The 12,015-nt window shown below is 47.7% G+C and overlaps 1 protein-coding gene across 4 annotated transcripts in view; it reads left to right on the top strand.

Annotated features, from left to right (window-relative positions):
- CAPN6 (calpain 6) overlaps nucleotides 1-12,015 on the top strand; it is a 117,601-nt gene that overhangs the window by 88,868 nt on the left and 16,718 nt on the right. For 3 of the 4 annotated variants that reach the window (XR_013274384.1, XM_077480072.1, XM_077479988.1), the window contains one exon: nucleotides 11,058-11,191. Coding sequence is in view for 2 of the 4 variants with exons in the window: in XM_077480072.1 (XP_077336198.1) it covers nucleotides 11,058-11,191 (134 nt within the window). In the remaining 2 variants the exon portion in view is untranslated. Of the gene's footprint in view, nucleotides 1-11,057; nucleotides 11,192-12,015 lie in introns of those variants that run through there. The other variant, XR_013274380.1, reaches the window with a different exon arrangement.

Below are 12,015 nucleotides of genomic sequence, written 5' to 3'. Positions count from 1 at the left end.
AGGGCCTCTTCCCGACAACCCTGGCCGTTGGTTGTCGGGGTCTGAGGGCGGGGGGGCTTATCGGAATCCGGGAGCCCCTTTTAATAAGGGGGCCCCCGTATACCGGCCCCCCACCCTATGTGAATGAGTATGGGGTACAATGTACCCCTACCCATTCACCTGTAAAATAAAAGTACCAAAAAAAACACAACACACGAGATAAAATACTTTATTGCACAGCTCCGGGGGTCTTCTCGCCGGACTCCTCCGCTATCTTCTTGTAGCTCTTTTGCTAGCGGAGGAGTCCGGCTTTCTTCCTCGCCGCCGGCCTCTTCTCCCGACTTCGGGGGTCTTGTCCCCCTCTTCGGTTCTTCTGCCGGGCCACCGCGCCTTCTTATAGCTCTTTTACAGGCGGTGGCCCGGTCTTCTGTCGCCGCCGCCGCCGCCTTCCGTTCTTCTTCTTCTTCTTCTCCAGGAGATGTTGCCTCGACGATCTCTCCGGCCGGAATGCCAGGGACGCACTGCGCGGCCACTTATATAGGGACAAGGGGCGGTGTCACATGGCTTTATGTCACATGGGTATGTCACATGGGGACTATGACATCGTAAGGGGGCGGGGTCACCATGTGACACCAACCCATGTGACGGAGAAGGAGAAGGAGAAGACAGGGCCACCGCCTGTAAAAGAGCTATAAGAAGGCGCGGTGGCCCGGCAGAAGAACCGAAGAGGGGGACAAGACCCCCGAAGTCGGGAGAAGAGGTCGGCGGCGAGGAAGAAAGCCGGACTCCTCCGCTAGCAAAAGAGCTACAAGAAGATAGCGGAGGAGTCCGGCGAGAAGACCCCCGAAGACGGAAGACCCCCGGAGCTGTGCAATAAAGTATTTTATCTCGTGTGTTGTGTTTTTTTTGGTACTTTTATTTTACAGGTGAATGAGTAGGGGTACATTGTACCCCATACTCATTCACATAGGGTGGCGGGCCGGTATACGGGGGCCCCCTTATTAAAGGGGGCTCCCGGATTCCGATAAGCCCCCCGCCCGCAGACCCCGACAACCAACGGCCAGGGTTGTCGGGAAGAGGCCCTTGTCCTCATCAACATGGGGACAAGGTGCTTTGGGGTGGGGGGGGCGCGCGGCCCCCCCTTCCCCAGGGCATCCCCCCATGTTGAGGGCACGCGGCCTGGTACGGCTCAGGAGGGGGGGCGCTCGCTCGCCCCCCTTTCCTGGCCGGCCGGGTAGCGTGCTCGGACAAGGGTCTGTTGTGGACTTGGGGGGGGCCCCCACGCCGATTTTTTTTTCGGCGTTGGGGTTCCCCTTTAAGTCCATACCAGGCAGCGGGGTCAGCGACGTCTCCTTCGCGGGCCCCGCCTACCTGGAGACGCGCTCGAAATGAGCGGACTTTCCTCTGCGTGTGTGGGCGAGTCCGTTCATTTCAAAAGTAGGGCGGATAGTATGGCGGACTTAGTACGCCGTATTAGTCCGCTCAAAAAGTGGTGTGTGTGGTCAAGTCCGTTCATTCGAAAGTATGACGGACTGTCCGTCGGATTGTCTGACGGACTAAGTTGGCCAGACAGTCCGCCCGTGTGTACGTGGCTTTAGGGAAAATGGTCGCCTCCTTCGAGGCCGTTCCATTCGCCCAGTTTCACTCAAGGCCTTTGCAAAGGTGCATCCTCGAACAGGAAGCCCCAGGCCTTGGACCTTCCTATGTGTCTCGTTTGGTGGTTACAGACCAAGAATCTGCTGAAAGGCAAAACTTTTCTTCCACTTCCATGGAAGATTATAACTACAGATGCCAGCCTGACAGGCTGGGGAGCAGTGTTGGAGGAGACGTGCTCACAGGGGAAATGGTCTCTGATTTTGTGATAAAGATGTGAGAAAGTTTGAAACACAAAATCATGAATCATAATCTAATAAATAATGTAATTTTATTCAATAATGTAATGCAAAATAATGAAATTTGTCAAACAAAGAAAATTCAATAAACATCCTGAGTGTGATAAATTTTGAAACAAGGTACAGCATACAGTCTGACATCACAATCCGGACAATGGAACCTGCTTTCTTTTCAGACTTTCTTTCCATTGCTGTCTCTCTTTGAACAGCAAACCACGCACATCCTGGTAGGTGCTGCCTTTTTTGCGGTTGGCGGTATGTAGTCCATAAAGTGACGACCTGTTAGGCGTCTGGGTTAGCAACGCCAACAGCACGTCATCCAGAGGTCTGTTCACAGCTACTGATGGCATCTGATGTTTGACAAAAATCTTCTCAGCCACCGTCCAGATAAAGAATGAACAAGAGGCTTGTCACTTTTTGCTCTGTACAGAATATATGAATTCCAAAGGCATTGTTCCAGAAGATGCCGGAAAATCTTTTTATAATATTTTTTTTGCTGTTTGCGCATAGCCGGATAAAATGTCATTGCCTGTTCGGCTCTGTCGACACCTCCCATAGTGCAATTATAGTCTATCACGACTTGCGGCTTCAGCACATCTTTCCCCCCTTTTGTGTGGACCATGGCAGTGGAGGTATTGTGCACAGTGCTCTTGAGACGCACGTCCTTCTTGTCTCGCCAACGCATTGCCATCATCTTACCCTTCTGCCAGGCAACCATTTCTCAGTTTTTTTGTTTTTTCTTGGAAAACATAGATGGCATGTCACGTCGGTTAGGCCTAACGGTACCATACGCATCGGTCTTGTTTTGTAGCAAAACCTCAAACAATTCCGGAGATGTGTAGAAATTGTCCATGGTCACACAATATCTCTGGTTCAGCAATGGCTCCAGCAGTGTAAGGACAGATGATGTGGCCATCCCATAGCCGCTGTATCTGGGGTTGAACTTCGTGCCTTCACCGGTGTAAATGACCGAATTCCAGATGTGCCCGGTAGATGACTCGCAGAGCATGTAGGATTTGATGCCAAACCGCGTTCTTTTGGATGTAATAAACTGTATCCAGCTTAGGTGTCCCTTGTGGGCCATCAAACTTTCATCCACGCTGACGTCCCTTTCTGGCACGTAGGTCCGCTGGCATACCTCACAGATTTTTTTTTGTTTGAGTGCAGGATGCGTGGCCTCATCAAACTCTTCATTGTTTGTGAAGTGGAAATACTTCATGATGAGGGAAAACCGGTATTCGGACATCACGGTGCCAAAAAACTGAGTGGCCAGTAATTTATTGGTGGTCCAGAACCACTTCTGGAGTGGTTTTCCACCACCCCCTGAAGAATGATGAGTCCTAGAAACTGCCAGATGTCCTCTTTGGTCACTGGATCCCACTTTCTGCTTCGGGAAAACCTGGCATGCAGCGTAGCGGATTGCTGCTCTTGGTAGCGATTTGTCTCTGTGACAATTTTTTCAATTACCTCCTCAGTGAGGAATAATTGCAGGTATGCCAGAGGGTTGTCACGTTCAACATCTACCTTCATCCCAGGTGATCCAGTGAAGGGGAATCTTGGCGGCGCTACCTGGTCCGTATCACAGTCAACAGGGCACCAAGTGCATACATCGCTGAGGTCAGGTGGAGGATCATCACCGCTGTCACTTGCCAGATCAGTGTCAGTGTCAGAGTCAGACGACAAATCTCCCCACGACTATCACTCAGTTCTGCAAGCAACTCTATGTCGCTGCAGCTGTCACTCAGCTGGTCCAAAGGCGATTTTGGAGCGAAGTTGTGCTTTTTTGATGCCATGTTAGATATATTTTATTCGGAAAAGTTGGAGGCAGGGGGCACTATACATTTATCAGTCAGATAAAGAGATACAGTGTACTCCTCTCAGATTACAGTGTATCAGCTCTTTTCATGTGTTTGTGCTATGTTTCACTTTTTGAAACTCCCGCCCAGTTCTGCTCCCATGCGCCGCTGATGCTCGCAGGGAACGGAACCAGGAAGTCAGATGCCGTGATATCACTGGTGATCACAGGGGAGGACATCACTGGAGCGCCAGGAGAAGTTAAGATCTCCGCTGGCAGCTCTGCAAAGTTACCCCGAGCGTGACTCGGGGTTACCGATCCTGTCAGAGAAAATCAACCCCGAGTCACGCTCGGGGATACCGCCAGGGAGTTTAAGCAATCTTATCAATGGAGATCCTCTCAATGCAACAGGAGCCCCCAAACCTGGGTGCCTGTCCATGGAAGGACTCGGCCAGCAGTTAAAGTCTTCCACTATCAGCAACGGCAACTCCGGTCTCCCCTCAAAATATGATAGAGTCCAGAGCACCGCCACCGCAAATGGAGGAGGGATATATATATATATACAGTATCTCACAAAAGTTAGTACACACCCCACATTTTTGTAAATATTTTATTATATCTTTTCATGTGACAACACTGAACAAATTACATTTTGCTACATTGTAAAGTAGTGAGTGTACAGCTTGTATAACACCCCTTTCACACCAGGGCATTTTGCAGGCGCTTTAGCGTTAGAAATAGCGCCTGCAATCCGCCCTAAAGAAGCTGCACCATTGTGTGTAGTGTGAAAGCCCCGAGGGCTTTCACACTACAGCGGTGCGCTGGCAGGACGTCAGAAAAAAGTCCTGCCAGCAGCTTCTTTGGAGCGGTGAAGGAGCGGCGTGTTTACCGCTCCTTCACCGCTGGTCCCCATTGAAATCACTGGGGCAGCGCTGTAATGCCGGCGGCAAAACGCCCGTATTGCGGCGTATTGCCGGCGGTTTTAACCCTTTCGTGGCCACTAGCGGGGGTAAAAGCGCCCCGCTAGCGTCCGAAATGCATCGCAAATCCGGCAGTAAGACGCCGCTAAAAATAGCGGCGTTTTACCGCCGACACAAAGGGCGGTGTGGTGTGAAAGGGGTCTAACAGTTTCAATTTGCTGTCCCCTCAAAATAACTCAACACGCAGCCATTAATGTCTAAACAGCTGGCAACAAAATTGAGTACACCGCTAATTGAAAATTTCCAAATTGGGCCCAAAGTGTCAATATTTTGTGTGGCCACCATTATTTTCCAGCACTACCTTAACTCTCAAGGGCATGGGGTTCACCAGAGCAACACAGGTTGCCACTGGAGTCCTCTTCCACTGCTCCATGATGACATCCCAGAGCTGGTGGATGTTAGAGACCTCCACCTTCTGTTTGAAGATGCTCCACGGATGCTCAACAGGCTTTAGGTCTGGAGACATACTTGGCCAGTCCATCACCTTTACTCTCAGTTTCTTTAGCAAGACAGTGGTCGTCTTGAAGGTGTGTTTGGGGTCGTTATCATGTTGGAATACTGCCCTGTGGCCCAGTCTCCAAAGGGAGGGGATCATGCTCTGCTTCAGTATGCCACAGTACATGTTGGCATTCATGGTTCCCTCAAATAACTGAAGCTCCCCAGTGCCAGCAGCACTTATGCAGCCCCAGACCATGACACTCCCACCACCATGTTTGACTGTAGGCAAGACACACTTGTATTTGTACTCCTCACCTAGTTGCCACCACACACGCTTGACACCATCTGAACAAAATACATTTATCTTGGTCTCATAAGACCACAGGACATGGTTCCAGTAATCCATGTCCTTAGTCTGCTTGTTTTCAGCAAACTGTTTGCAGGGTTTCTTGTGCATCATCCTTATGCATTGTACACATGACCAGACTTTCTGGCAGACTAGGTCCGACTGACTTTCTGAACGAACGGACTTGGCCACACAATCACACCAAAGTCCGATGGATTCGACCGTGATGACGTACAACCGGACTAGAATAATGAAGTTCATAGCCAGTAGTTGCCCTAGTGTTGGTTTTCATCCGTAGGTCTAGCATACAGACTAATGGATTTTTCGACCGGACTCGAGTCCGTTGGAAAGATTTGAAACATGTTCTAAATCTAAAGTCTGTCTGATTTTTTGACAGCAAAGTTCCGATGAAGCCCACAAACGGTTGAATTGTCCAATGGATTTGTTCCGTCTGACCTTTGCTGGCAAAAAGTCCAGCCATGTGTGCGTGGCTTTAGAAGAGGCTTCCTTCTGGAATGACAGACATGCAGACCACTTTGGTGCAGTGTGCGGGGTATGGTCAGAGCACTAATAGGCTGACCCCCAACCCCTTCAACCTTTGCAGAAATGCTAGCAGCACTCTAATGTCTATTTCCCAAAGACAACCTTTGAATATGATGCTGAGCACATGCACTCAGCTTCTTTGGTCAACCATGGCAACGCCTGTTCTGAGTAGAACCTGTCCTGTTACACCGCTGTATGGTCTTGGCCATCATGCTGCAGCTTAGTTTCAGGATCTTCACAATCTTCTTATAGCCTAGGCCAGTGATGGCGAACCTTGGCACCCCAGATGTTCTGGAACTACATTTCCCATGATGCTCCACTACACTGCAGAGTGCATGAGCATCATGGGAAATGTAGTTACAAAACATCTGGGGTGCCAAGGTTCGCCATCACTGGCCTAGGCCATCTTTATGTAGAGCAACAATTATTTTTTCAGATCCTCAGAGTTCTTTGCCATGAGGTCCCATGTTGAACAAGGGACCAGTATGAGCGAGAGAGAGTGATAACACCAAATTTAACACACCTGCCCCCAATTCACACCTGAGACCTTGTAGCACTAACCTTGTCACATGACACGGGGAGGGAAAATGGCTAACTGGGCCCAATTTGGACATTTTCACTTAGGGGTATATTCACTTTTCTTACCAGTGGTTTAGACATTAATAGCTGTGTGTTGAGTTATCTTGAGGGGACAGCAAATGTACACTGTTATACAAGCTATACACTAATTTATTCAGTGTTATCACATGAAAAGATATAATAAAATATTTACATAAATGTGAGGGGTGTACTCACTTTTGTGAGATACTGTACACATGCAAGAATACATTGCAATGAACCAATACAACAGTGCAAAAGATATAGCGCCCTCAAACTTCTGGAAGTCTATAGAGCTGTGCACCACCACACTCACCCCCCTAGAGAAGGAAGTGTGTGTGAAGTGGTACACCTTCGCCACCCAAGAATATTTAAGACAGATCAGGGTTTCTGCAGTTAAGTGGGTCTCCTGGAAACATAAGATGGCCGGATGGAAATTTTACAAACAAGTAGAAATCATCATGCGTTTAAGTAGGGAGTTTAGTTTAATGTTCCCAATGGCTGAAATACCAGTAATATCTTGGAATAGTTAGAAATGGGAAAATAGGGACAAATTATCAGTATATTATCTGTAGAGCTCCTCTCGGTACATAGGTAGACAGGTCTGAATAGATCTAGAGAGCCCCTAGAGGGTAGACTTGATGAGAACACTGTCCACCGGCTTTTCCCCTGGCAAAGGGCTGCTAGCACAAATCATACCCACCACGGCACTAGTGTGTCAAGTCTTGCATAGTGACAATTTCAGGGTCGAGTATCCTCCATAAAAAGCCTGCAGTGAGGGAAGGGGAAAAGAAAAAAAAAAAAAAAGAAAAAAAACAGGCCGTCAACAGGACAGGCCACTGTATTCCAAATTTGAACAAAAACACACAACGATTTTTCTCTACTTGTCACATAGCTAAGGCACATTTTTTTCTTGTCAACTTCAGAAGATAGCTCAAAGTTCACATAATAATATTATGTCTCCCAGCAGAACAAAACGTGAGCTTTTTCTTTTAAGAAATGATTATGTAAAAGAAGAAAACCAATAAAGTGAAAAAATAAATAAATAAATAAACAAACAGGTGGACTTTCCTTACAAAGCTTGTAGAGAGCTCTGCGCAGACAGGAACCAGGTGCCTGATCTTGCAGGAGTGTAGCGCACATCAATCTCCTTCTTCGTCCTCTCTGTGGTGGCATAGGATCTGCTCATTGCAAATCAAGCCATGAGGCTGCCTCTTGGGCCGATTCAAAGAAGTTCACCTGTCGGTTAGCAGTGACTCTCAGCTTAGCGTGGTGCAGCAGGCTTAGGGTAATTGCAGAGACCTCAGACGCCTCTTTACATCTGAGAACTTGGCTCAGCGTCTCTGCACTTCTGCAGAGAAGTCTGGATAAAAGCACACCGATGCCATTGAACTGGACATTGGCCCACCCCCGGGCATTTCTCAGCACTGCTTCCATCTCTCTAGTGTAGGAGACGGGCTAGGATGGGCCTCGGGGTGCAACCTGGTGTACGATGAGCCCTCTCGACAGTAAAGAATGGGGAAAAGGCACCCTTTCCGAATATTTCAATAAGCCACCCTTCAAAGGAGGTTAGATCTCTCTCCTCAGTTTTCTCTGGCAGCCCCACTATGCATATGTTGTTGCGTCTCAGATGGTTTTCCATGTCATCAGCTCTATTGTTGGTGTCTTTGGCCAGTTGATGGGCGACATGGGCTTCCCCAGCCACTGGTGGCAATTTATCTTCAATGTCACTTACTCTGCTCTCCACTGCAGTCCTGGGTTCCCGCATCTTTTGAAGATTCTGCCTCAGCAAGGATATATCCTCTCTTAGGCCCCAAAACTGTTCCTTAAGTGTATTCATTGAAGTTGTACACACATGCACTGCTCTGAGTATTTCAGCCAGAGTCGGTTGCTTGGGTTCTTCAGTATCGGGATCTGTGGGCAGAGATTGTAACAGCTTTTGGGTATTATAATACAGCATATCCCTTGGGTACACCTTACCCTGGTTCTTTTGTGTCTTTTTGCTGCCGCCCTATTTAGCTTTCTCAGCATCCCTCGGCATGCGCTGTGCCAGGCCCGCCGCAATGTCATCTTGGATTTCGGGACACAAGAAATCCTCCTTTTTTCGCAGGTGCAGAGGGCCAGTGGGTGAACCAGAAGGTTGACCAGGTTGGAGCCAGCTGGAAAACCGCCTGTCACAGCTGGATCGCTGCTGGGAGAGGATCAATTGCCTGTGCTGGAGCAGAGCTGCGAGACACGCTTCCACTACCATGCCAATCCTGGCCATACCCCCCCCCCCCCCCCCCACACACACACGCGCACATGAACATTATTGGGATCTCAGTCTTAGCTTGTAGGGTTCAATATTGAGTTGGCCCACCCTTTGCAGCTTCAACTCTTCTGAGAAGGCTGTCCACAAGGTTTAGGTGCACGTCGATGTAAATGTTTGACCATTCTTCCAGAAGCATTTGTGAGATCAGGTGCTAATGTGGATGAGAAGACCTGGCTCTGTCAGGACTCTGTACAGGCTAGTCAAGTTCCTCCACCCAAACTCGCTCATCCATGTCATTATGGGCCATGCTTTCTGCACTGGTCCAAATCATTTGGTAGAGGGGGGAATTATGGTGTGGGGTTATTTTTAAGGGGTTGGGCTTGGCATCAGCATACCAAGACAATTTGGACTGTGTCATGCTCTCAACTTTGTAGCAACAGTTTGAGGATGGCCCCTTTCTGGTTTAGTTTAGGGTGGAGGAACTTGACTGGCCTGCATAGAGTCCTGACCTGAACCCGATAGAACACCTTTGGGATGAATTAGAGCGGAGACTGCGAGCCAGGCCTTCTTGTCCACATCAGTGTCTGACCTCACAAATGTGCTTCTGGAAGAATGGTCAAACATTCCCATAGACCAGGGATATGCAATTAGTGGACCTCCAGCTGTTGCGGAACTACAAGTCCCTTGAGGCATAGTAAGTCATTGACAGCCACAAGCATGACGCCCAGCGGCAGAGGCATGAAGGGGCTTGTAGTTTTGCAATAGCTGGAGGTCCGCTAATTTCTTATCCCTGCCATAGACACACTCCTAAACCTTGTGGACAGCCTTCACAGAAGAGATGAAGCTGTTATAACTGCAAAGGGTGGGCCAACTACATATTGAACCCTACGGACTAAGACTGGGATGCCATTAAAGTTGATGTGCATGTAAAGGCAAGTGTCCCAATACTTTTGGTAATATAGTGTATGTGATGCGGCTTATTTCTTTATTAAAAAATAGTATGGGTTGATTTGCTGCATTTGCAAATTAAATTCAAAGTGAACTCCAAAAGCATTCCCCCGAAAAGTCTACCTATTATCTGTAATTCTTTGAAAACAGCAGTGAACTTTCTGGTATTTGACAGTGAGTGTCTAGGTACTCCTGTATCTAAAGCCTCATAGCTATATATTTGCAGTGTGAAATGTAAGGCAGTGTTGCTTTTTACTGCTAGTCTCACAAGATTTCATAATTGTGCTGCTCACTGTTGCTGGCAGCCCTGACATGAGGAAGCAAAGCCATGCCTCAACATGGCTGCCTCCACACAAAGACAGTGCAGAACAAGGCAAAAGTCAGTAATAGAAAACGATTAACCACAGAGAAACAATGGGCAATATTGGTGATGACTCCTTTGCCCTCTGTCTTTTTTGACCACAGCTTCCTGAGTACTTCTTTAAACCCCTTATAAGCTCTGACACCATCTAACACAGAGTTATGCCGCGTACACACGAGCGGACTTTTCAACATCCAAAGTCCGACGGACTGATTCCGTCAGACTATTCGATCGTGTGTGGGCTGCAACGGACTTTTGATTCGCCAAAGTCTGACGGACTTTAGAATATGGAACATGCTTCAAATTTTTCCGACGGAACTCCGCCGGACCCGGTCCCTCCGAAAAATTTGCTCGTGTGTATGCTATTCCGACGGACTAAAACCGACGCTAGGGCAGCTATTGGCTACTGGCTATGAACTTCCTTATTCGAGTCCAGTCGTACGTCATCACGTTCGAATCCGTCGGAGTTTAGTGTGATTGTGTGTGGCAAAGTCCGCTCAGTCGAAAAGTCCGTCAGAACTCTGTCGGAATTCCGGCAGAACTCCTTCGGAAGTCTGTCGGACATAAGTTCTCTCGTGTGTACGGGGCTTTAGAATGCAACACTTTTAAAAGAGAACCTGTCAGTTTGCCATGAGTGGACCAATGGCAAATGTATTTTTCTTTAGTAAAGTGGCCCTGACAACAAAGCTGACCACTCTAGCCATTCCCTCTCTAGATGTGCACCGAGTGCTTGGAAATGTCAACCTTTCTGGTCCACTTTGTGTTAAAGTTGTCCTGTTTTTTTTCTGTTTACATAACTCCTCTGCTCTAATGTGCAGGCACACATTTTATTAGGTCTCATAGGTCTACAATAACTGCATTTGTCATTCAAATTATTGCAAGTGTTGCATAAATATAAAAAAATGTGATAACTATACTTATTTTCAGGAGATGTGTATGTTATTATAAAATGTGAACATAAGAGTGTCACGTCTCAAGTCCTTCAAAATGCGGCCGGTGATGTTTTTGACATGAAAGCAATCTTCTATCGCAGGAGAATCAACAAGCCAATTGCTGTTCAGGTATGTGACTATTCAACAATGCAAAGAAAATGTTATAGTCTTTGAATTTCCCATATAGTGGTAAGCCTCTTTATCAGCAGCTCCAATATCCCTTTGGCGATTTCATCACAATCCTTCTGTTTCTTTATTTTTAAATCTCGTATTCCAACATCTGCTTGAAAACCTCTATTTGATGGTTGGAGTCTGTCTGGGGGTTAACAATAGATTTATTTCTTAGCACTTGTACACACTGATTTTGTCTGACGGATTTTGTCCGAAACTTGTGTTGCATACACACCGTCGGACAAAGTTGTCGGAAAATCCGATCGTTCAGAACGTGATGACGTTATTTCGTTACGACGGGACTACGTTCAGGCTAGTAGACAATAGCTTTGGTCTAGGAATTTGATCTGAGCATGCGTGGCACTTTGTCCGATCGGAATTCTCTACACATGATCGGATAAAGTTGTCGGAAAGTTTTATAGCCAAGCTCTCAAACCCTATTCTTTCATGTTGTTAGCAGATGTGCTTACAGTGACACAGGGGTACCGATATGTATGAGGAACACGGAGGTGCACAGGGGTCCCAGGGAATGCAGGTACACAGGATACAGTCTAAGTTGATGAGGAGTCTAGCGCAGGAAGGATGCCTTTTGGTACTGATGGGGAAGGACCGAGCCTGCCCATATGTACAGTGAAAGGCTAAGGGGCAGAGACTAAAGAGTCACCTTGTCTTCTCCAGCGCTCCTGAAGGTGGAGGTGGGTTGAGCTGCAGACCACAAGAAACAGAGAGGCACTGGGAATGGGTAGTAGTGCACAGAGGCACACATGATCAATAGGAGCCAG

Source organism: Lithobates pipiens, unplaced genomic scaffold (assembly GCF_037356315.1).
Source record: "Lithobates pipiens isolate NorthernLeopardFrog02 unplaced genomic scaffold, aLitPip1_a1.2 Scaffold_1, whole genome shotgun sequence".
Lineage (NCBI taxonomy): Eukaryota > Metazoa > Chordata > Amphibia > Anura > Ranidae > Lithobates > Lithobates pipiens.
This window is presented reverse-complemented; position numbering and strand designations above follow the sequence as displayed.